General features: G+C 32.6%; 3 protein-coding genes and 1 long non-coding RNA gene across 7 annotated transcripts; 1 reads left to right on the plus strand and 3 right to left on the minus strand.

Moving 5' to 3' along the window:
- Positions 1–533: 533 nt before the first annotated feature.
- Positions 534–1,629, minus strand: LOC142533775 (ethylene-responsive transcription factor LEP-like). The gene has a single exon (XM_075640666.1). The coding sequence runs from the start codon at positions 1,438–1,440 to the stop codon at positions 691–693; it is 750 nt and encodes a 249-aa protein (XP_075496781.1). The 5' UTR covers positions 1,441–1,629; the 3' UTR covers positions 534–690.
- A 5,865-nt stretch (positions 1,630–7,494) lies between these two features.
- Positions 7,495–14,383, minus strand: LOC142533186 (protein tesmin/TSO1-like CXC 2). Of its 4 annotated transcripts, none has more exons than XM_075639857.1 (10): positions 14,117–14,383; positions 13,031–13,140; positions 12,371–12,935; positions 11,570–12,156; positions 11,415–11,489; positions 11,155–11,341; positions 10,982–11,086; positions 10,737–10,803; positions 8,875–9,043; positions 7,495–8,767 (listed from the first exon to the last, which is right to left on the minus strand). In XM_075639857.1, exons 1-10 carry the CDS (start codon positions 14,186–14,188, stop codon positions 8,077–8,079), a joined length of 2,628 nt encoding a protein of 875 aa, XP_075495972.1. In that variant the 5' UTR covers positions 14,189–14,383; the 3' UTR covers positions 7,495–8,076. The 4 variants fall into 4 exon arrangements, with proteins under 4 accessions (XP_075495972.1, XP_075495973.1, XP_075495970.1 ...); XM_075639858.1 differs by having other exon boundaries at positions 7,496–8,767; positions 12,371–12,932; positions 14,117–14,381; XM_075639855.1 differs by having other exon boundaries at positions 7,496–8,767; positions 13,031–13,185; positions 14,117–14,381.
- A 6,187-nt stretch (positions 14,384–20,570) lies between these two features.
- On the minus strand, positions 20,571–21,491 carry LOC142532920 (uncharacterized). The gene is made up of 2 exons (XR_012816637.1): positions 20,983–21,491; positions 20,571–20,905 (listed from the first exon to the last, which is right to left on the minus strand). It is a non-coding gene; the product is annotated as an uncharacterized LOC142532920 (long non-coding RNA).
- LOC142532919 (RNA-binding protein involved in heterochromatin assembly dri1-like) lies at positions 20,715–22,515 on the plus strand. Its single transcript, XM_075639468.1, has 4 exons — positions 20,715–20,872; positions 21,498–21,876; positions 21,990–22,109; positions 22,210–22,515. The coding sequence occupies exons 2-3, from the start codon at positions 21,503–21,505 to the stop codon at positions 22,078–22,080; spliced, it is 465 nt and encodes a 154-aa protein (XP_075495583.1). The 5' UTR covers positions 20,715–20,872; positions 21,498–21,502; the 3' UTR covers positions 22,081–22,109; positions 22,210–22,515.
- Positions 22,516–26,365: the final 3,850 nt, after the last annotated feature.

The following is a 26,365-nucleotide window of genomic DNA, read 5'->3' on the forward strand; positions in this document are numbered from 1 at the left end:
ATTTTTTTGAATTGTAAGAATTATTGTACAAATTTGGTTGCACATGTAGCATTACTCATTTTCTATCGACTAATATAACATGAAATCATTAATATATAATTTTTTCTAAATTAATCTCTTCTGATCTCATTTCTTTAACAACAATTATTGATAATAAAAATGTATTTTCACGTGCGTCGCACGTGTCTTTACCTAGTATATACAAAAGGGGTGATTTTGCCTTAATATCGAAATATTTAGTATGGTAAAAACGAATTTTACCAAAGTATCATTTATTGGTTTAAGTGGTAAGATCTTGAATTCTTTAAGGTAAGGCCCCAAAACATCGAAATAAGATAATAAATAGTAATCTTCATTAATAAACACGTATTTTGGACGACAATTTGTATCGGAAAACTCGAATATGTGTAAGTATTACAATCCACATAATATAAATTTGTAGGAGATGAAAATGCATACAAAATAGTCGAAATTAAGCATGATCCAACTCTCACATTCATCAGATGGAAAGAAGAAAGAAAGAAAGAAAGGAAGAAAGAAAGCACTCCATCGTACAACAGGTATATACATCGTATCGATGAAGGCTATTTATAAACCGACAAACCCTTGTAAGAAACGAAATCCATACAATATTTTATATATGTAATTAATAATCAAGCATGATTAATAAATTTAGTGGTGTGAAAATGATCAGAACCATCCATATCCGCTCGGTGAGGCGAAAGCAGTTGTCGTAGCAGTAGTGATGTTGGTGAAGGTGGTGGAGGCGTCGAAATCGTATGGAGCTGATCCTGCCAACTCAAGATACCTCATGTCGTTCAGAACTCCGTGTCCCGTTTCCGATAGCACCACCGGTGGCTCTCCGGAGTAGCAGCTGCTAGTAATGTCCGGTGGCAACGGTGGGAGCTCGTGGTCGTCGACATTTTCATTCTGCTGCTGCTCCATGTAAGCAGCATTAGCCCCGTGATTAAGAAAATAGTTGTTGTAGTCATGATCATTCACATGTTCTCCACCAAAGAAAAGCAAATGGTGTTGGTGTTCTTCATCATGATTATGCTGTTGCGAATCGGCGAAGATGGCGAAATCTTGTTGTTGTTGATGGTGGTGGTATGATTCGTCAGGGGAAACAATGGAGGTGACCGACGAACCATGAGGCATGTCTGAGTAAACAAAATTGGTTCGAGCCCTTGAGCCACGCATGGAACGTGCAGCCCTGTCGTACGCTAAGGCCGCCTCCTCAGCAGTGTCGAAAGTACCCAACCAATGCCTCTCTTTGGTCGAAGGGTCTCTTATCTCAGCCGCATACCTCCCCCATGGCCGCCTTCTCACCCCAAGAAACCGGTTCGAATCTTGTGGTTGCTGATTATCCGTAGAGGCATTCGCCTTTGATCGTTTGCTCTTGGAAGGGGAAGCGGAGTTGTTTTTATTTGATTTATCCATTAGTAAACAAGTATAGCTAGCTAGAGGTAAGCTATATATAAAAAGACCAAGTAGCAGTATAATATGTATCTATATATTTGATTTGTTGATAAATAATGAGTCAACAGTTGGTTGTTTTAAAAAGTTAGATTTGGTGATGAAGAAGAAGGAATGAAACCAAGGAAGAGACAGAGACAAAGATAGTGATAAAATTTTTATTCAAAAGATCAGTTGGTTGTTCGTTGAATCTGTGTTTTGGGAGGCACTTTATATAGGCAAGAGTTAACTCCTTGGTTTTCATTTATTTTATTATTTAAAATCAAAGTATATATATAATATCTAGAAAGAGCCTTGGCTAATTAATTTGATGATTGTCACATGCAAATATATTTATTTATTATTAGCACCATATGCATGCACTCATTTACACATATATAAAATAAGCAAAAATTTGTATGAGACGATCTCACATGTCGTATTTTGTGAGACAGGATCTCTTATTTGGATCATTTATGAAAAATATTACTTTTTTTGCTAAGAGTATTACTTTTTTATTGTGAATATCGGTAGGGTTGACTCGTCTCACATATAAAGATTCGTGAAATCGTCTCACAAAAGAGCTACAAAACTGAAATGAATTATTATCAACAGTTTCAAAATCTTTGATGAACTTTTTTGCAGGACTGCAACTAATCAATGATTGCTTCATTCATGGGATGATGGTGGTATCATGAGATTTAATCATAGGATTTGGATTGGTTTTTAATGATTGCTCCACTTACAACATTTGTGATATTGGACCTTTTTACTTTGACGTAATCTCCACACTCTTTCATTTCCTGTCAATGAATGGAATAAATAGTTGGATGACAATGGATTTTGTTCATTTTCACCTTGAATGAACTTAGGATTCACATGCCAAGACGTATTAATGTGGATCTAAAACCAGTTAATCAATTGTGAATCCGGATATTGTTCAAGCCTCATTTCTGTGAAAGAGGATCGACTTAAACAAGTCCACTTAAAAGAGGACCGGTTTTGCGTCATGTCTCAATCTCAATATGACTGACAGACTGAATATCGTCTTTTAAGCTATTGTCTCACCGAATTTTGTTATATGAGAATCAATACACACACGCCAAACTTGCAATTTTCATGGTATAGCTTCATGTATTTGCATGCAAATTGATAATGAAATTCAACTAATGAAGGGGAAGAACCGATTAACTTGTTAATTAGTTGGATAATATCCTATAAACAATGTCACGTTAATACAAAAAAAAGTGGCATGCATGCGTGCATGTTCAAAAGAACAGACTCCAAAATAAGCACAATTTGTTTAATCACATCAAGTAAGAGCAAAAACTCGAACGATATAGTGGGAATAATAATTATGATATAAGTTGAGCCATGTGCGCCCAATTCGGAGGCATCTTAATTTTGTTATTTAATTAGTGCTTACTTTTTCCAATAAATATCCAAATACATGCATAATAGTTTGAGAGTAGGTATCTTGTGAGACGGGCTCACGAATCTTTATCTGTGAGACGTGTCAACCCTACCGATATTCACAATAAAAAGTAATACTCTTAGCATAAAAAGTAATATTTTTTCATGGATGACCCAAATAAGAGATCTGTCTCACAAAATACGACTCGTCAGACCGTCTCACACAAATTTTTGTCATAGTTTGGTATTCTCTTGCTTTTATCTTTTAAGGAATATCAACCAAATGACTATTGAGGAGTTATAGATAAATAGATAGATATTTTTTAAGGAATATCCGTGTATTCTGTGACGATAAAACCCGCCATCACTATTTTTCAGTGTGTAATATTTGTCGGTTTAGACCCAAGAAAGTGTTTTTATTAGGAACAATAAATGTTCCCAACAAATTCTACTCATATATTTTGATAAATGCAACATATAAATAATGTAAAGAAATTAAATAGTATGTAACTTAACAACTCCACCGTTTGCTTTGATATGAACCAAAATAAAGTTTGGAAAAATATTAAAAATTAAGTGGAATTGATTGGGGTTCCATGTGACACCCATTTTGTCTTCTAGGGACAAAAACCAACTGTCGTTGGTACCTAACCACTTGTGGATGTGAGTGAGACCAAAACAAAATCAAATAAAATTACCAAAAAAAAAAAAAAATAAGAAGAAGAGAGAAATCAAGTATGAATAAATTTTTAGGCAAAAGAAATGTAATTTCGAATAATAATAAATAACCAGAAATTTAAAAAATAAATATGTATTTTAATAAAATTTTGATGAGTAGGTTTCTTGTGAGACGGTCTCACGAATCTTTATCTGTGAGACGGGTCAATCCTACTCATATTCACAATAAAAAGTAATACGCTTAGCAAAAAAAGTAATAGTTTTTCATGGATGACCCAAATAAGAGATTTGTCTCACAAAATATGACTCATAAGACCGTTTCACATGTGTTTTTTTCAATTTTGGTTTACGATTAGTTTTTATAACCTCGAAAGCTTAAATATCATATTCTCCTCTCAGAGATATGTATTTCTCAGAGATATGTATTTCTTATTAGAGTATGAATATTTTTGAAAAAAAAAAAAAAACAAATTATTCGGTGCCTATTTTTAGCTATATAATTTACTATATTTTAAATAAATAAAGTATTATTTTGGTAGCAGGACTGATCAGTCAAAGAACACACGTAATTATATTAAGGGGGAAATGTTTAATTGTCCTACAATAAATTAATTAATTAATTAAGATAATCAATAAACTCCAAAATTTCCAAATTGACTTTTGGTCACACAAACAAACTACCTCGAGACTTGCCTTATTGCCAACTTTTGACCATCAAAATCAACAATCTATGATTTTAGTATTTCATGTTTTATTTATTTATTTTTTAAAAAAAAATAAAGCATTTTCACACTATATTATTTAATTATATATATCTCTCACTCTCAATGTTCAAAATATAATCTCTTTTATGATTTTTTTTTTGAATTTTCAAAAATATTCATACTCTAATAATCAATTGTGTGAAATATTAAATGTTTCAGTAACTTAACCAATTTATATATTGTTTATTTTCTATACTACATGACATTTAATTTTTTTTAAAGGACATTTTAATATTTTAACGTCCTAATATATTTTTTTATATAGAGAATGAGTGTGTTTTTTTAAAAAAAAAAAGAAAAAAAAAGGAAAAAGTGGTAAAATTACATTGAATCTACCCAATAGATGTGCGATATATACCACACAATGTGCTTCGACAATGATACCAAAAACATGGCCTCCTATTATTCCTCTTCCTTTTCATGTTCTAAGATACAAAATTAAAATAAATAAATAAATAAATTTACATTTGACTGTGCTTTTTGGTCGTAAGAATCTCTAAACCACAATGAAATTAAATGGCAATAGGTAAATTGAGTGCACGTGAATCGAAGGATAGCCTCTCATCAATAAATGTATTACACGTATCACATGACTTTATTGACATAAAACACGAGTGCGAGCGCGCGCGCGCGCCCACACACACACATATATATATATATATATATTTACTCTTTCAGTCATCATTACTTCATCAACCTTTTATTTATTTATTTAGGTGATTTTTCAATTTTATGATATAAATATTGATATTGAGAATGAGAATAACTTTGTTTTATTAGTTAAGTTGAATCGATGACAAATATTACAAATACATTAATATGATATTTTATTTTATTTTTTTATTCATAAATTGTGATATTTAATTAATGTCTCAATACATATATCAAACTTACACTTTTCTACGAGTGTCATTAAAAACACGTCAGAAAATTTCATTCTTTATGGTACTTTTTCGATGAAAATAGACATTGAGGCCATGTAGATTCTATGTGCTCTTTTGCAAATTTTTTTAATATTTTATTTATCGTATAATTTGATTGGTTTGATTTATTTCAAATAGAATGATATAGTAATGATTAAAAAGAACGAAAATTAATATCTACTGTTGTATTAAATTTATTAGATAATACTGATAATTTTTTTACGAAAATAATTCTTTTAATGAATATGATTTATAGTGATAACTTATTTCCATTAATTAGAAATTAATTTTTTTAAATATGATAATTTTTAACTGTGTATTACTTATTATTTTATTTATATATGTGTTTTACTACACATATTTTTATTTTATTGATATTATTTAAAAAATTATTTAATATGAAACATTAATAATCAATATTAATTCACAAATAATTCATTCTGATATAAAATTAACTATATATAATATGTATTATAAAAAAAACAGAGAAAGTTAAAAAAAATCCGCAATGGGTTAAAAGTTAACAAATTTATATACCTATAAATATATGAGTATGATTTGTGATTTTTATTAGTTACACTTTTATACACCATTTGTTGGAAACTAAGTTTCGGCGTTTGACAAACTGAAGGACAAAATCTCGAACCAACTGATTATAATAACTGAACGCGTGAAGCCGCAACTGAACTACGCAACTGATTTACGCAACTGAACGAGCAGTCAACTAACATCAGTTGTAAACCTTACCAGTTATTGCTCAGCAGCTGATTCTTCAGCTGAACACGTCATCAGTTATCGGGAAAAGACATTTAACCGACAGTGGTACACAGCAGACTGTTACTTAGTGGAACGCCGCATTTCAGAGATTGCATTGTACGATTGTCAGAGGAAATTACTTAATTAATGTTTCATTTATTTATTTAGGTGATTTTTCAATTTTTTGATTTAAGGATTGAGATTGAAAATAAGAATAACTTTATTTCATTATTTTAGCTGAATTGACGACAAATATTACAAATACATTAATACGATACTTTATTTTATTTTTAATTTAATAAATTGTGATATTTAATTAATGTCTCAATATATATCTCAAACTTACACTTTTCTACAAGAGTTGTAAAAACCATGCGAGAAAATGTCATTTTTCTAATGGTATTTTTCTGATGAAAATGGACATTGAGAGCATGCAGATTCTATATACTCTTTTGCAAATTTTTCTAATATTTTCTTTGCGAAGAGGGCGGGGGGTGATCGCCGGTGCCATCAGTTGCACGGACAATGAGCGGCTCCTGGCAGGCTTCTAGGTGGAGGGAACATGAATGAACCGACCCACACGGGAATGAGAGGGATTCCGAGACTGTTCAATGTAATGGACTGTACATTTGAAGAGGGCTTAAAAGATTTGATTTGTACTATTCATATCACGAAGGTGCATCTTTTTGTCGGTAGCTCATCACATAAGAACTCCAAAGTTAAGCGTGCTTGACTTTGGGCAATTTTAGAATGGGTGACCTCCTGGGAAGTTTCTCAGGGTGCGTGTGAGTGAGGACATAAGCATGCTGAAAAAACTCGTCTTGATACAGTGAGGACAGTCGTCGAATTTGGGGCGTTACACAATCAGCTATCAATGTTTTGAAATATCAGAAGGTTAGCTGGGACCGAGAGTTACACATCTCATTATATATTGAATTTCTAGTGGAAGTTGTATTGTAACTTGATCAAAAATTGTATTTTTTGGTTTGGACAGACAGTATTACTTGGAACTAGAATGTGAATAAAATTTGGTTTTGTAATATTGTTAAATTTGGTTAACCAGGACGCACTTTTCATGGAAAGTTCACTTCTTTATCATTAAATTTGGTTTTGTAATGTTGTTAAAGATTCCATGCATGCATGTTCGACGCCTTTTTATCTCTAAATCCAAACACAAAAGTGATTTGTGTTTGTGACAACCGACTCTAGTCTTATCACATTATAAAAATTTATTTTTCATACTAAGAAAATACGACCCCTCACGAGACCATGCTGACACAAATTTAATGTTGTCTCTCAGATAATACTTCAATTTCATACTTTATACATGTAGATAAATACCATTTACCCATAAATTTATTCGAAACTCCTTATAAAAGCACATTTTCAAAATTTAAAAAAAAACACACAAAAATTTGTCAAAAAATTTCATGTGAAAGACAGATATCAGTCATAGCCTCCTCTGCAAAGATCCGCCCATGCTTGTGATTCACAAGAAGAAATATTTAAACAGGAGTAATGTAGATACAAACAAACTGGTACAAAGAAGGATTTGGCCATTTGGGTTCCCAACTGGAATTGTTCATCAGATAAGAAATCCATTACATTAGCTTACATGCATGCATCAGTTACCTGTATAAACTCAAGTGTGCAACATTACATGTGAGAAACAATTGAATACAAAGAAGCGGGGTGATGTTTTATGAGACACTAAACTTGAGGATTTCATTGCTCTTCTAATGGAATCGTTATCAGTCTTTAATGCAAAGAGTTTATATTACTCTCTTTATCTTCATATAATTGAATGCCTTCATGTAGAGAAAGTACAAACCTGTTGGCTGTTGCACATTGCACGACCGTTTGGCAAGTCATGTTGAGCTCAAGGCTGCCTTCATCATCAAGTAATAACAAGTCTTATTTGATAATTGTAAACATTGCAAACACCGAGCAACCTTCCAGCATATTAACAGTATACAAAAAAGTATCAAGCACTGTAGTGAGTACCAACCAAGATGATGCCATATTCACGAATCAGAACTAGGGTGCACAATTTTTTGCACCTACTCATGGTCTTGGTCACTGCCACTTCAATTTTGAGAATTGCCCGCCTGCTCAAGTGAATCACTCTTGGAATTGATACATGATGTAAGAGGTGGGAAAGAGGGAACAGATTTGAGTATGTATTTGACTGCATTTCTGAACCTTGCTGGTGAGCTCGAATCAAACTTTGGTACCTGACTGTGAGGGGGAGAAACCCGTTTTTTATTTGGGGAACTTACTTTCACAGCGTTGAGAGGTGTGGGAATATCCTTCAGTATCTCTGGTGTATCATCTTGCATAACATCAAATAAATCATGATCCGAGTCCATCACTTGCTGATGTTTAGTCCCACTGAAATTAGCTACTGGGGTGTTTGGCGAACAACGAAAATGCGATGATCTTGCAGAAGAATAAAGTTCACTCCTGGAAGAAGATTGAAGTACTGAGTTATTCGCCCATCCCTTGGAATCTGGTCTTTGAGATAGAAGCCCTGTTTTCTCAGGTTCTTGATGGGTTTCTGAGATTTCATTTCCTGTTTCTACATTACCGTAATCTGATTCTAGATCAAAAGAAACCAGATCCAGAATTTCCTTGGTAGTTTCTGAGATTGCATCATTATCTAAAACTCTAGGAGACTTCGGGGAAGTTAGAAATGGTGGCACAGAGGGGAGACCAGGTTCAGGTGACAGGAAGTATTTTCCAGGAGGGAACCAAGCTTTTGCTGCATCCTTTTCATGGCTATATAACCAGAAAGAAGAACAAGTGAAATGAGGAACAAAGTATCAGTACCATGCGGCATTAAAATCCATGCGATCCAAATTTTATTCGAAAGAAATGAAACTTACTTCAAATACTGGAATTCTGGTGTAAAAGGATTTGAATTGCGAGGACTGCAAAAGTCAGTATGATGTACAGCATCTCCAGATGCCAACATGTTGGAGTCATTGACCAAAGATGCATCTTGTATTTCGTTATTTTCTTCATCACTCAACACATCCTTAGTCGTGCCAAATTCTGGGAATTAAACAAAGCATCCAGATCAGATCAAAGTGAAGATTCAAGGTAATGATATGAGTCAAAGGTTGTACAAGTAGGTCAGAACACAGTTCTAAACCCGAATGTTCCAATTTTGGATACAAATCACTAGAATACGGTTTTAGTTCTAGCTCTTAATGGTTTTGGTTAGGCTCGAACAAATTTGAAATGAATTCGTTTATTTAAATTTCATATGAGTCAATGAGCTAATCAAACTAAATTTAGTTATTTAACAATTATATTTACAAAATATTAGGAATATTTAATATTTATTAAAAAGAAATAAAAATGATGTTAAATTGAATTTATATGCAGTCCACAAATCAAGTACCTCAAAGCTTACCATGAATTCACATTTCTGGTTTATGATTTTTAGGAACCAAAACCAAACCATAATTCTTTGATTCTGCTTCCAATTTCAGAATCAAAACCGAAAAATGTTTTCAAATATAGTTTTTGAAAGATGGTTTGTGACTTGGTTCATGGTTGGACGAGTCTATGCAAAAGTTTGAATTATTGAGGCACAATAATACTAGCTTGGCACATGCATAGATGCTCTCTGTACAACCTCAAGTGACTTGGTACCAGATAAGCAAATACATAGTGAAGATAAGACAGTTGAAGATCCACCATACAGACAGTTATCCTTAACAAGATCATTCAAAAAAAAAAAAATCAAGTCATTGTAATTTGCTAGTAAGTATTCGCTAACCGAAATTTGAAGGTCTATGGAAGCATCCATACCACTGTCAGCCTCAAAGAACTAAAAAATTTTAAATACTGAAAAGCTGGGGCAACATAAGTGTCCCAATCATCAAGATGGTGCCAGAGCGAAAATGAATACTAAAAAGAGTTTGAAAATTGGGTGGGTAGGATATGAGAAAAGATTGACATAAAAATGAGAGGGTTTGGGATAAATGGAGGCATTAGATTAATACAGGTGCAGGATGTGAAATGTACTAGAATGAGAAGATTTGGTGATATCCCTTTGTTAGATGAAAACAAAAATATTAAAATTAGATAGTTGTAAAATATCAAATATTATGAAATTATAATCATAAAAAATAACATAAGAAGTTGAAATGAAATCTAAACAGATAGAGAGTCTCCCTATACTGATATTGCTGCGATGATTGATTCCTTCTGTGCAGGTTCTAATGGTCGATCACATAAATTCCATAGCTTAGAGCTGATATTTATTACCATGTGTACATATATAAATAGGTCAGGAACTAATTATCGAAGGAAATGAAAACCTGCCCACTTCCCTTTATAAATAAGAAATATTTTAACCACAGTGAAACAGAAGTAGCCCAATTAATCATGTTTAATCATAAACATAACTCAAATAATAATAAACAAGCAATTCTTATATAATAAAATAATACTAAAGTAATTTCAAAACCTATGTCTTGGAAAGTGAGCAAAATGGGCAAACTTAAAAGTCTAATTTACGCGATCAGTAGAAGACTTGAAGAGCAAGCTACTGGACCACTTCAAATATGAGAAATATTTTTAGTCACTTCGATGCCTGAAGAGGTCAAGGTAATTAAACATGGAAGGTGCATATAAGTTTGGAAAGACCCAGTGCCAGTAATGTTAAGCATCAAAGATGTGTAATTCCAAATTACTTACATAGTAGAGTCATTAAGGACCTCAGTAAAAAGCATACCTCCCTTTTGGCCGAAGACATTTTTACACCCTTCACAACGGCATCCATCTGAGCATCCGACATTAGCCTTTCCAAAAGAATGAAACTTACTTCTTCACAAACAATTAAAGAAAGCAAGCACTGGATGGCATGATTGAATTTCTCTTCTCTCCCAATCCCCACCTCCAAGTATGCAAAATAAAATGCAAAAGAAACAAAAGAATTAAAGAAACATATAGTGCATACACATATATACCACCACATACCTGATAGCACTCACAGTACTTTTTGAGACACATCGACTTCTTGCAATTGCATCCTCTTTTATGTCTTGCAGAAGATGGTGTGAAATGCATTGTATCTTCCTCTAACTATACGAAATTTCAGTCAATACATCACTAATGCGCAGTGTAATTACAAGTTTTGATCAGAACAATACCCCACAATTGCTTCCAGGTGGCTCGATGATGTGTTGCACCACTTTAGGAGCAAATGCCAGAGGATTGCGAGTTTCAATTTGCTGCCGTGTTTCAAGAACTGTATCAACATGTTCAGGTCTGTTTAAACAGCCTTGGCAAGCACAAGGTTCTGCACAATATATCCCAGCGGCAAAGCAATCACAGTAACTGCAAGGAAACAAATTAACAAGACGTCTTGCAGAGGTTGAAGAAAAAACCGAAAAAAGTTTAATGTACTTACAGCTTTAAACATTTACTTTTCTTACAATTGCAGCGTTTGCAACCATCACCATCACTGGATTCAGATATTATTTTCCTAGAAAATTACAAGAAGATTGATTCCTGTATAATTATGCAGAGTTTAACATCAAGGATGCATGATAATCATAGGCTTGCCTTTTCTTCTTAGGGTTTGACTTGTTTAACTCTGCTGCAGCCCCATCATTTACAGTGTTAAACTTCCTTTTAATGCCAGGAATTGATTTATCCTCAATTGAATCCAAGACAAGAGAGTTGTTTGAACATTTGATATTGTTGCTAGACGATGAAGATGAAGAACTAACTACCATTGGCACATGAATATCAATACTAATATCATCAGCATCTGCTGTAACACTTTCTGCCACAGAGTTCATCTCAGGTTCTGAGTTCCTCTCCCAAATGCTAAAATTACCCCTTGAAACTGATTTCACCTTTATTGTTGCACCAGATGCAGATTGTACAGAATTAAAAAGGCTATTTAGGTGCAAGCCAAAACTTGTACGCTTAGGAACATTCAAGGTAGAATTCAAACTACTTCTAGGATGCAAAACAGCCTGTATGGTACCAGCAGGTTTCTGATTGATGGGAGTTGGCGGTATCTCTAAACATAGTGATTCTGGTTTCTCATCATCTAAAGGAATCTGAGTGGGCCTACTTGTTAACTTCAGCATGGCATCTTCAAACTGGAGACAGCGTTTGCGTATTCCGCGATGATGAAAAACCTACTCAATTTAAGCGAATTTATGAGGATAACTTCAAACACACGAGATAACAATTGAAATTCCTAAATAATGTGATATTAAAATTCTAAGAATTTATGAGAAAATGACCGGAAGGTCCAGTGACAAACAACTCAAAGATTTTTCCAATGTGAAAAACTTAGTAGCGATTTTGGCATCCAAACTATAGAAATGGATGTCTGTAATCAGCACTGACCTCATTCATGGAATCTCCCTGATCTAGATTGGTAAGAGTATGGTTCACAGACGGCTCAAATCCAGTCTTAAGACATTGCTCAGCTAATATATCTTCTTCGTGCTTTATATCTGTTTCTGCTGCATTTACATCAGCTGATGCTTCTAGTGCATGTACCTCCTCAGTTGGCCTAGTTATGGAAGGAGGTGCAGCAACAACTATTTCTTCATGTATAGTAGTACCATACTTGTATTCAGGTTTCACAGAAAATTCCTTGCCTGCAACATTATCTGCTGATTGATGATTCCATTCAGATTTTTTTATGGCTGAATTGGAAGGATTATTTAGATCAACGGAATCTATGTTTAAGATTTCAGCCAAGAACTGGTCAGGATGTTCTGTGGGACTCTCAATTTGATCATTCGGAGTGCCGTTACTGTCTGTGGATTTCTCGGTGCAAGCTACTAGGCTAGTGCTCATCCGGGATTCAATATTGCTAGAAACATCATCAACAGTGATATTCTTCTTGCCACCTTCATCCTGCCCACATAGTTTTCCAGTTGATGCTTCAAGAAACTTTGTCCTGCTTCACATAAATCACCTCGTATAATAAACTACCATGATTAAAATAATCAAAAGGGAAGCATGTATATTATTCAATATAAGAGAACAATAGCCAACCTTTTAAGAGAGGTCTGTTGGCTGTTTGGTTTGAGTTGGGGTGACGTGAATACAAGTGGAGGAGAACTGAGCCCTGGAAAGCCTTGTATAGTTGAAGGTGCATTGAAAGGCTGTATGGGAGAAAGATTGCTAATGTAACTAAAAATGGGCGATTCCTGAGAGTCAAGGAAGCAACAGGTTACAAATAAACTTTAAGAAATATCTTAAGATGCTAAAATAGCTTAGTAACATATTTTCTCCTAAAGAGATGGAAATTAGTGTCATAAAGTAATAAGAGAACTAGTTCTTCCTTTTGCAGCTTACGAATGGATAATCCAAATATAGAACAGATATACATCATCTTACTATAAATTCTGAAAAAAAGAATTGCCAACATAAGCAAGATATGAGCATTCATTATCGACCACATAAAAACGGAACAGTTGATTGAAATAATGACCTTATTTTTATTTTAAAACACATGACTCTAAATATAAGGAAAAACATATAAATAGGAGGCTATGTATCTAAAGGATACTAATGATAATATTTTTTCAAAATGTAAACAATAGGATAGGCCATTGAGAATTAAGCCTCGACACTAACATCCCAAATTGATACTCTCCGGTAAAAATCAATGTCCAAAAGAACCACAAACACTGTAGGTCAACAAACGAAATTTCTGGAAAACCGCATAACCAATAACCTCCACTTTAAATAACTACACCAAAACCACTGCTTGTAAAATCTAACTTCTACAAACACCTGAAAACATTCTACCACTCAATCAAAATCCAGGAAACCTAACTGCCAACACCCACCCACTATTCCAACTCAAATTGCCGAAAAAATGGACTTAAAAAAACCTTGCCCATAATCCACCCCACCGAAAACAACAAAGTATACGCTATTTCTTCATAAACACGAGATGAACTTCATTCTTCCTGGCCCATCTCAAAATCACACTAAACATCCAAATCCCATCACCAAGCTCACCCAAATTCACACGAATCGAGCCAAAAAAAAAAAAAAAAACAAGATGCAAACTCTAGGAATGCAAATCCATCATGCATGCATAGTCACAACAAAAGGCATGTAAAAATATACTTGGGCAGGAACAGTTTCAGCATCATTCACAATGGCGGAAGTTTTCGAAGATTCAGGAGAGTCCATTTCCATAAACCCTGAGCCTGAATTGCAATTTCTGCATTTCTTAGCTTCTTTCTACATAGATATATATGCAGATCATCCGCTCTTTCCGATCTTCCGCGCAGTCAATGCAGATGTGAATTTAGCTGATTATGCTAACATAAACACACAATTTCTATATACATTTTATATTTTAATTTTTTTATTTAAAAATGGAAATAAGACAGAGATTTGTTGTCTCTGCGAAAATAAAATTAGAAATTAAAAAGAAAAAAAAAAGTTGGGTTCGAAACCGTGAGTTGAATGAGCGGGAAAACGAATGTTATTTTTTGAGATTAGGGCTTAACTGAAATTGGGTTGGGCCGGAATTTTGTATATGGATTAAGCCCATACCTTTTAAGTTTTCTCGGACCTATTGGGCTAGAACAAATTGAATGCCAAATCAAGCATTGATCACGTGTCTTTTGGAAATTGCAAACATTAATTCTCATGAATAAAATCAGAATCAAGACATAGCTGTATGGAGATGATTTTTTTAGCATTTCCATTCCACAGATTTGAAACTACGCCATATGCTCGAAACGATAGGTTGCGTGCATCGGGAAAGTTTTTTTCTTTATTCTTATTATTCATCTATCAACTACATGTTTAATGACATCGAGATAAAAATTTGTTTGTGTTTCTGAGAACGATCGCAGATAAACCATATTGAAATGAAGCCATTATAGCCGGGAAGCCAAATAAATTATCAATTAGGAGACGAGATTCCCAAATAAAGAACGATTTGAGAATTTAGGTTCAAAACCTTATTTGTCCCAAATTTGTTTAAGTGCAAAAAAAAAAAAAAAAAAAAAATTGAGGTTGACCTCTCTTTTGCCCTTTTATGCTACAAAGTCAGGAGCCCTACAAATTCCAAAAACTAATAAGCCCAATAAACGGCCCGTTGGGGCCAATTTGTGGGCCGTCGTTCGTTCGGACCAATGTGGTGAGGCTCGTCCACTTCTCTAGCAGCTACAAGGCTTTCAATACAAAAATATTCAAAAATTATTCGACGTTTGACTCAAATTTTATAAAAGATTAAATTTTTAAATTATTATGTCATTTATGAGAGGCATAGCCAAGATTTTTCATCGGGAATCTAAAATAAATATAGATCATAAATTTTCTTTGACAAAAAATTAATTGTAGGAATAAAATATCAAGATATATAGTGGAACAAATATATCAAAAAAATTAAAGATATAAGAGTAGTGTAAATACAATAAAATAATTTCAGTAATAAAGACAACGAAAAGAACCATATTAAAATTTTAAAAAAAAATAATTTACAAAGAATTTCGAGCTTCAATTGACTATATAAAACTACCAAATTTTAATAAAATGAGAACATATATCACAAAACTTATATAAGAAAAACTCAAAAATTATATCTAAAAATTTCAAATCTAAAAGAAAGAAACACAAAAAGAATATGAAAAGAAAATCGTCAAAACATAATCGAAAAATTGTATAAAAACTTGAAAAATTGCAATTTTGATTAAAACATAAATCCTTTAGACCCGTCCTGCCTAGCCTAGCGAACCCAGTGGATCCAATCCAGATCAGATCTATCGAAAATATATAATTTTATATTTATTCAATAAAAAAATTTAAACTTAACAAATCATTAAATTTATATTTCCAAATTTATATTAATAATATTCAGGATAAAAATATTATCACAATTTAAAAATGTATCGATTTTTATTCAATCGATAACCAAAAAAATTTGCAGCAATATTTTTTTCATATTAAACAAATAACAATAAAATAAAATAATATCAATCCAAAAGTTTTATAAACTAAAATTGTAGTTATATTGATTATTTAGTATAAAAATATAATTATATAAATATATATACATATATATTTTATATTTTTAAATATATAAACATTTTTTATTGGACATGTTTGATCAAACTCGAGATCTATCCCGATCCACTTTTAGACTCGTTAGATCCAATTTATTGTCATCTTTATAAATAATAGCTATAACATTATAAGTAATTGATATGATCACGATTTTGTGCCATCCATCCATCGAAAATTTAATAATGACATTCATAATATTTTAAAACAAATAATAATAATCCTGGTACGTATTTAAATGAAAGAAGGTGGTAATCGTCTTGCATGGATGCGTTTCCCGAAGAGAATCGAATCAGTACTACTTTTTTTTTCGCTTTTTCGCAGTTCTCTTTTCCACTGCCCGATAAAATTGTGGGCATAATTTATAGTAATAATAAACATTTACAGGTACGATGAGATTTATTTTTAAATTATAATTCACGAATATATATAATTATTTATCCAATTATCTTTTTAATAGAATTTAGATTTAATTTGTAAGACCATGAAAATTTCTAAACACTGGACGTGTACGACAGTTGGAATTGCCGACAATTCGGTTAAATGTGGATAATGACTTATTTCATAAGAATTAAGGGAAACTCTATTTTTTATTTTATAGTTGAGTATATCTCTTGTGAGACGATCTCACGAGTCTTTATCTGTGAGACGGATCAATCCTATCGATATTCACAATAAAAAATAATACTCTTAGCATAAAAAGGTAATATTTTTTCATGGATAACCCAAATAAGAAATCCGTATCACAAAATACGACATGTAAGACCGTCTCACACAAATTTTTGTCTTTATATTATGTTATTTTGATTTCATGGACACTTCTCGAATCTTCTAGCGAACAAGGTCATCTCCCCGACATCCTCTTATACGGTCAGACTTGTCTCGAACAAAGGCAATGGCCTATTGAACTTAGAATAATTATGTGTTTAATTTTACTTGTAAATCTTCATCTTCTTGATTTCTTCTTCAACTCCAATGTCACACATATACCGATCGTAGCCACCAATTGTCAGTTGATGTCTCGGGTAGATTTTTTTTCCTGTAATAAATTGGTAATGGATTTCTCGAGTGAAATTGCAAGTGTTGGCTGAAATTCGAGGTTTATTCTCATCCGTCGGGCATAATGTCTGATATGTGATGCCTAGGATGTCGACCTTGTACTCGGACACTCACGCTTGTACTTGAACTGGTTCGTGATACAAGCAGTTTGTCTAGTAACTTGGATTTTTTTTAGATAAGTCGATTTCTGCTTGCATATTTATATTTGTACTCTCCCCAGCTGTGTATGCAGATATCCCAGCTGGGGTGAAAGGGGTATATATGTATATTGCTGTCATGTTTTCTCGAGTTAATGGCTTTATATGTATATTTTTTTAAAATAAAAAAAAATTAATGATTGTAAATTTGTTCCATGCACGGCTTGATGAAAATCGTGGTGGAATGTAGATTGATTCAAAAGGGGGTATGAAATAAAAAGATGGGTAGGGGGGGAAAAGAAAACGTGACAGCAAAAAAGCCATGGCAGTGTAGATTGGAAAAAAAAGAAAAGATATTTCATTATTAAAGAAAAGATGGTCAAATTGAACCTCGAAGACTCACTTCTTTATCGAAACTCCACCATTTTCACTTTCTTTTATTTTTGAATCGTCTGGCCTTAAATTGTGAACTAAGTAATCTCCTTTATTATAATATAATAATAAATATATATATAATAATATTTTATTTATATAAAAAAAAAACATAGAGAATTCGAACTGAGCATATCGTTCTTGGGAGTTCCCGGTCATGTAATTCAGGATACAAGACTGACACCCACGAGTGCAGGCCAATATTAATTATTATACATATATACATACATAAATATATAATGATTGAAAATATATGTTAGTGGATTAATTTAATTCAATTCTTCTTGTATCGTTTGAATTAGAAAATTTTTAAACTTAGATTTTGTGTTGGCCGATGATAAATTTAATTAAAATTTGGAAGTTGATAGGATAGCGATTCTACTTCTACATAAGTGATTTTGGTTTTTTTTTATAAAAAAAATTAGTATTTGAATAATTTATTTATCAAACACAGTCCACACTGCTGCAGAAATTGTTGCGAATACTTCCTAATTTTTAAAATATAAATTCGAATATCTATGAACTAACTTCAATCTCATGGTGACCATATAAACCAACTGCCTTTATTTAAATGACAGTTTTAATTTTTTCAATTTCAAGATTTCAATATGCTTCGGTAGTTTCATTTCTACACATTCATGGATCAGTCTTAGGATATCTGTTCTTAATTAATTACTAGTTCAAGTTAAAAATTATAATTTAAGCTAATTCGAATCAACCAACACCATAATATATATATTCCAAAATTCGTAGACATACTTTTCACGACAAAAAACTCAGATATTAGCAACCGAATATCATATTTTTGCCTCTAAAACAGATAGACTATATCAAATATGGAGAATTCATGAGAGAATTCATGAGATTCCCCTCAAACAAGAATATAAACATTTGACTTATTACAGTACAATGTTCAAACTGGAAGGACAAAACATGAATATTCAAAAGAAACCACGATTTTTGCAATCATATAGTGACTGGTGGAGGGGTACGTAGGGTATATATGTATATGTGGGATACTACGACTTAAAATGTATCACCACCCCCCCCCCCCCCCCCCCACCCCACCTAAGTATAATTTTTAAAGGTAATAATAACAAGTGGGCTCACTTTGAAAAGATTTTATAATCCATGGAATATTCAATCTGTCTGCCAAAAATGGGAAGACTTGTTCTTACTTATCCAATCATGACTCAACATCGGCTTTGAATTCTTGCCAACTTTGAATGTGTACATGCATGTATATGGGGGACTCAAGAATTTTACAATTTGTTTTTTTCCCCACAATTTAGGGATTTTTCTAATTAATTTGATCCGAATTAAGATGTTCGAGGTTTATGATCACTTATATAAATTGTGTAATAGGATGTTTTCATTTGGGAGATCGATTTCGTCTTCATCTCTATCATGTAACGTCACTTATCGATTGGATTAATAAACTTTTTTCTGTACTACATTTGGACTGTTTCTTTTCATAATATGATCATTAATATGTGATGTCGATTTTTATTAAAATTAGTATTTCATCCGTGCGATGCACGAAGTGTTATTTTATGTAATTAATGATTAAAATTAGTAAGTATTTGTGTTTGAATAATTATTTAAAACTATTGATATAATATAATGAACATATTTAAATTTTAAATATTATTAGAAAAAAGTTATTATATCAAAGTATTTATGTCATTTGAGATAACACTCAAATTATTTTTGAAAACAAGTTATAAATATTTATATTAAATTTTTATTAAGATACAAAATATAGCGTATTATTTTTTTGCGGAAACTTTTCAAATATGATAAAAACTATGTTTATATATAGATAGATATAGATATATGACATTATTTGAGAATGTGATTCACTCTTTCCATGACTGGACGATTAATTATTTCATATATGTGTTAACCATATAAAATAAAAAATATATAAATAATACTCATATAAAAAAATAGCCTCTTGATAATGGAAAATGCATTTTAAACTAAAATCTTTGTTGTTTCAATACAGGTAGATAATATCAACAAACTAATCAGAGTTTAAGAGTCAAATGTATTTTTGAATGATTTATCTCACGAGCGATACTGAACATTTCACCCATTTTTTAAAATGAATTGGTACAATTATTGCAAAAATTTAAAGTGTTTTCAATGGAATTTAGTTTTAATTTGAATAAAAAAAATAAAAAATATAATTCATAATCTACATTTGAATTGATATAAATATGAATTAAATTCAAATTTAAATTAATAAAAAAATTGATAAAATCAATGCAAACAACAATTGAAATTATCATTTATTGCGAGTGTATTTATTTCGATATTCATTATACATATTTGTTTTTAGAAATGTAATTTTGACGGGAACTTAGGTAAAAACTCTGTTTATATATATATGTGTGTGTGTGTGATACTCACATGATATAATGTTGATGAGATTACTATAAAAATTGCTGATGGTATAGGAAAAATCAGGTAAATAGATGGGAATTTGTCCACGACCACATTTTTCCAAACCAGACTCAAAACACAATTGCTTGGACAAATTTTATCAATAGAGGGATTAAGATTGCTTAAATGGTAATTAAGCAAATCAATATTGAAATACATATAAAATTCAAAAACAAAAAAATCCTTACAAAAAATTCAAATAACTATACATCAAAACTGAGCAAAATGATTGCCATTCGTACTCTAAATCTTTATCAATGCCAAGCACTACCCCAGAAACCAATAAAAGGACACTCTTTGAATGCAATTTCCACAGTGTTCATGCACTTCGCAACTCCAAAAAAAAAATTCCCTTAAAAGCAAAGTTGGCTGCAACAACTTTATTAAATCTCACAATATTTCCTCTCTTTAGAATCCAATTTGTTAAAAAAAAAAAAAGATTAGAATTTGGTGTTCCTTTTTTGTATCCAATCTTACTTACAAGGCCACTGTTTTTTCACTTTAATTTAGTATTTTTATGTGATTCCCACTGTTCAACAATGGAGGCGAGTCAGGACAGGAGAATATATTTAGCTTAGGAAAAAGAACCCACCCACCTCCCTCGATTTTCGAACCCATCTTTATTAATCACTATATAAACAACCTCACTCGACGCCAACATTTCCTACTACAACTTGTTTTCAGCTTGCACAACATTTGCCTGCAGATTTTGTCCCTTTCATTTCTCAAGGTAAGTAAATTGTTCACACACACATCTCTGTCTCTCTCTCTCTCTGTGTATATATATATATCTTAGGGTAAGTAAATTATTCACAGACACACAACACACACACACACAACACACACAGACACTTATATATATATATATATGAACGTCGGTGCATGGGAAGCCATACACGCTTTGGCCATGCAGTTTTGAGATATTGCACAAAAAGGCATACTTGTGAGAGAGCATCGTGAGAATTTGTCAGAGTTACTTGATTTTTTTTTCTTTTGAATGTGAAATGTTTTTAATTCAATGAAATAATTGCTCCAATTCTTCCTTAAAGTTGCTTAAAATCCAAATTCCACATTTGGGTTATAATGGTGATTTACTTCTTATTCAATAAATTAGTTTAAGTCGAATGAATAATCAATGATAAAAATAAAATAATTATTTTTTCCTTGACAGCATATTCATATAAATATATATAATTTTACACTTGGGATTTTTTGGGAGTAACGTGTATTCAATTTTGATTACTAGACAGATCAAATTCTCGACTCTAAAATTACGTGCATGTGACTCGTGCAAATTATGAAATGACGTAAATTAAAAGGGAAATTAATTTTTTTTTTGAACCATATGATTGTAGGAATAATGAACAGGCCCGGAGATTGGAACTGCAGATCATGCCACCACCTAAACTTCCAAAGGAGAGACTCCTGCCAGCGCTGCGGAGACCCGAGGCCCGGAGAGAGAGGTGATTACGGCGGGAGAGGCGGGACGAACTTGTACGCGTTCACGGGACCCGACGTCAGGCCAGGCGACTGGTACTGCTCCGTTGGCAACTGCGGAGCCCACAACTTCGCCAGCCGCTCCAGCTGCTTCAAGTGTGGCGCTGTCAAGGATGAAGCCTACGGAGGCGGCGGTTCCGCTTTCGATGGAGACTATCCGCGCCGTAACTTTCCTTTTGGCGGCGGCGGCGGCGGCGGCCGCTCTGGTTGGAAATCTGGTGACTGGATATGCACCAGGTACACTTTTTATGTTTAGTACTTAAACCTGTACAGAAAATATTTATTTAATCTTAACAAATAATTTTTAAAATATTTTAATAAATAATATATATATATATATGTATGTATAGGTTGGGTTGCAACGAGCACAACTTTGCAAACAGGATGGAATGCTTCAAGTGCAATGCTCCCAAGGAAAGCAGCAGCACATCTTCGTTCTAAATGCATCAAGCTGATTCTCTATTTTTTGGGTAAATTAATTAGTTTATTATTATTAAATTAAACTTTTTTATTTCATTTATATTTTATATATTCTGATCTGTATATTTTATAATTGTATACAATTTTCAGGTCCACATATTATTAAAGTTGAATGAATAGAGAGAATCGAGAACAAAAGAAGCGCATGCACGATTTTGGCCTCACGACAAGCGATTATTAATTTTCGTGTTTTTTTTTTTAATTTATTATTGTCATGTTCATTTTAGGGATCATTAATTAGTTTAATTATCATGATTTAAAAATTATGTCACCTAGGTTTTCATTTTAATTTCATTTGTGAGCTTAAGAATGTTTGGAGTACCTGATAAAGCTAGCCTTGTATTTCTTGTTTAATTTTAATTTGGTTTATATTAATATTGTGTGCTAATTTATAAACATCCCTGTAATTTTTTTTTCATTTTCCTCACTAATATACACCCAAAAAAAATTTTCCATATAAATTTTATCCAACTTCTCAAGGTGGGTATTATAATATTAATTTAACTTCATATAAAACTTTTTTCGAGTAATTAACATTATATTATGAAAATAAAACTCTTCAGTGATAGCTTCACCGATATCATGTTTGTAAAGATCTCCATGATCATATATATAGTTTAAGTCTTTAAGGTATACGTATGTGTGTGCTAGGACTTATAATATCACCCAGAGTCCATGCCCTGACAAACACGGTCGAGCGTAACATGCTTCGTGGGCAACCATTTGGTATATTTCATGCTTACACGAAAAATGTTTAACTCAAGTTATTATATGGAATATATATATATGTGATGATGCCTAGGTAAATTGGGTGAGCTTGGGTGGGCAATCTATACTAATAGAGAATACTACTTTCCATGTAAAGATTTTGACATGATTTTTACATTATGGGATGAATATGACCTGGTCTGATCTCCTGGGTGGTCTGGCTGGTCTGCCCCCTGGGTGGGCTGGCCTGGTCTGTCCCGGTGCTCTGGCATGGTCTCCCGGGTGGTCTTGTCTGGTCTGACTGGGTGCTCTGTCCTTGTCTCCCCAGGTGGTCTGGCATGGTCTGTCCGGGTGCTCTGGCCTGGTCTGTCCGGGTCAGACAATCTGCACACACTCAACAAGATAATGTTAGTGGGCCGCTAGAAGGGTTTCCGACGTAGCCACTCCGACGCTTCAAACCAGTACAAGGTTTACCAAGTAGAGAGATAGTTTATTGAATGCAGTATATTGTAATGTTTCTCAAATGATCAAACCTTGGTATTTATAAGGCAGAAAATGACTTCGATTACAGTGCATGTAAATTGTTCTTGATTAATAGACATATGTCCATGCACTGTCTTCTGACAACTGCCCATGCCCTGTCATCTGTCAGTAAGCATGACGACCCATATTGTTCGGGTCTTGCATGGGCATCGATTATTATGTTAATGATGCATGGTGACCCATACTGGTTGGGTGACATGAACCCTGTCCGAATGAGAGGACCCTGGTTGGGATAAAGCACCCTGATCAGACGAGAGTACCATGTCCGGATGAGAGGACCATGTCCCTTCTAGAGGACCCTGGTCGGGCGAAAGTACCCTGTCTAAATTTTACTCATGTTCTAATCTTTGCATAAAATTGAAATTTAACTCATTTTAGTTTTCTCTTTATGTCCGAGTCGAAAAATGACCCGAGCCTTTTCCATAGTATCACCATTCACCAATATGGTCATTCTAAGTCAATGGGAAATGTTATGTACAAGGGTTGCTAATGTTGGTGAATCTTTCAAATTGTATTGGTATGTAAAATGTGAAATTTGTTGTGCAAGTGCCAATAATGGTATGCCATGCATGTTGTACTTAGCAGAGGTTATGACACATTTCAAATTACATTGGTATGTATTTATTTTGGCTATAGTGGACCTAAAGTAGTTTCTTTTATGTTGATGATTAGATTTAACACCCGATTTTTATTTTTATTTTTAATTTTAGAAAAGCAACTAAATTACACATTGCATGTTCACTAATAAGCATTTTAAAAAATTCTAGCCAATACTCCATTCCTAACATGACACGAAGATCTTTCAATCTAATATAATTCTTAAAGTTGAGATAATTTAAAGATAATAAAAATAAATGATTGCAAATCCAAGTTAACATTGGATTCCCGAGCTTTTGAGTTCTTTTCATTGACCTCTTTAATGGGGCATGAAGCAAAGAGATAAGTGGTCAAAAAGTAACCACACATTGATTAACGTCTATTACTACACTCCATTATTTAGATTTTATATGGAGACATGTAATCGTTATTTGTAGGCGTCGGCTAAATAAACATTCGGGTTGAACGCAATACTGTCAAATAATGTCAATAAGAAATCATAATATGTAAGCTTTGTGTGACAGACTCTTCCAAAAAATATCGATAAAAATGTACAACAAATTCTTGTCTCACTTTAAGACGGCTTTACATTCCCTCATGTGGTTTGTTGATACAAGTCAATTGAGGCCTCGGGAATAATTAAAGATACCATCTCACTTGGAGGGTCCAACATATGATTATATTAAATATGATTCAATATAATTGAAGATCTATCTTGAAGAGTAATGGTTTTGACAATTTATGATCAGTTTGAAAAGTATATTTTGGAAAATTATATTTTTGGTTATGTATATTGTTTTTTTTAGGTTATCAAATTTCATTCTTAATTTGCTATCAGATGTGAATACGATCTGACATATAATATCACATCAGCAACACTCTTGATGAAAAAAGACTAACATTGCGAAAAATAAAACAACAATAGAGTAATACTGATATTTAATAGACAAAAACTTGTGTGAAATGGTCTCACAGATCGTATTTTGTTAGACGAATCTCTTATTTGGGTCATCTATGAAAAATATATTTTTTATGCTAAGAGTATTACTTTTTATTGTAAATATCGATAGGGTTGACCCGTCTCACAGATAAATATTTGTGAGATCATCTCACAAGAGAACTGTTCTATTTAATAATCTAAAATATTAAAATCATAAAAAAATAAATATATATGTCAAATTTGAGATTTTTATTTTTATTTTAAATGAAGGTATATTTTATTGCTCATGATACTTGAACGGAAAAAAACGTTGTGCATGTCATTCAGTTAGTGGAACGCGCAAGTTGTCATTCTTTGATAGGATTGTTAATGAATGATGAAGTGTAAATAAATCATTTGGTTGTAATTGTAAAATATTGTTTATATACAGATATATATATACAGATATATATATATATATATCAAACATATTAATAATATCCAACTCCAATCTCAAATCGACGATGTCCATTATCATACCAATATCGAGATGATTATAAGATTATATACCAATTTATTGTACTAAAGTAAATCTGACAAAACGGACATACGTAAACTCAATTACGTGACGATTTTTGAAAATTTTCTCAATAATATGAGAATAATGTTAAATACGTTCGTTTCATGAGTTATATGATATGATTTTAAATCTGTTTCTTTAATTCGTTGGTCAAATAATTTAAAGTGGTGGCTAAACTTCAATTTCGTGAAGGCTAATGATTTTGAATACTCTTCATTCCTTTGCAATAATAATTCGATCTTTATTGAAAAGCAGCCTGGGCGCGATTTTGATTTGATGGGCTGAAATATATGGAATTGATATGATTGTTTGTTTGAAGGGCATGTCGACTGGCCTAGTTGATTTTCATTCGTGTGTGACGAGTTAATCATGTCTATATTTACAATAAAAAATAATATTTTTGAAAAAATATAAATAGAGATGAATTTTGCATTTTTAAAATGATTGTTTTCCCATATTGTTGGGTGCAATAATTGTCCCTGCTTGATAGAGCGATCGAATCGTGATGCTTGAGCTGCTGTGCGGTTTAAAAAATTTGAGTTGCACCATTACCACTAGCTATAACTTTTGATAAAACGATAAGCACTCAGTCCTACGAAGATTAATTCTAAAAGTATCGATTTTAATTATTTATTACTGCTATGGTCAATGATGGCGAAAACTGGGAAAGATTTTTACGGGGGGTCTTAGTGGGATTAGAAGATAGCTTTTGTTATTCCTTCTTTTCACATGGGAAAAAAAGCTACCATTAAACAGTTGTCGGGCCAAGGCTGACTTTGATATATACATATATAATGTGGATAAAATACATAATTTTTCTGTTGCAAATATGTAGATTGACTTGTTTTATTTTACTCAAATTAAAAATTTATTATAAAAATAGAATTTACGAACAAACT

This window comes from Primulina tabacum, chromosome 18 (genome assembly GCF_025594145.1).
Source record: "Primulina tabacum isolate GXHZ01 chromosome 18, ASM2559414v2, whole genome shotgun sequence".
Lineage (NCBI taxonomy): Eukaryota > Viridiplantae > Streptophyta > Magnoliopsida > Lamiales > Gesneriaceae > Primulina > Primulina tabacum.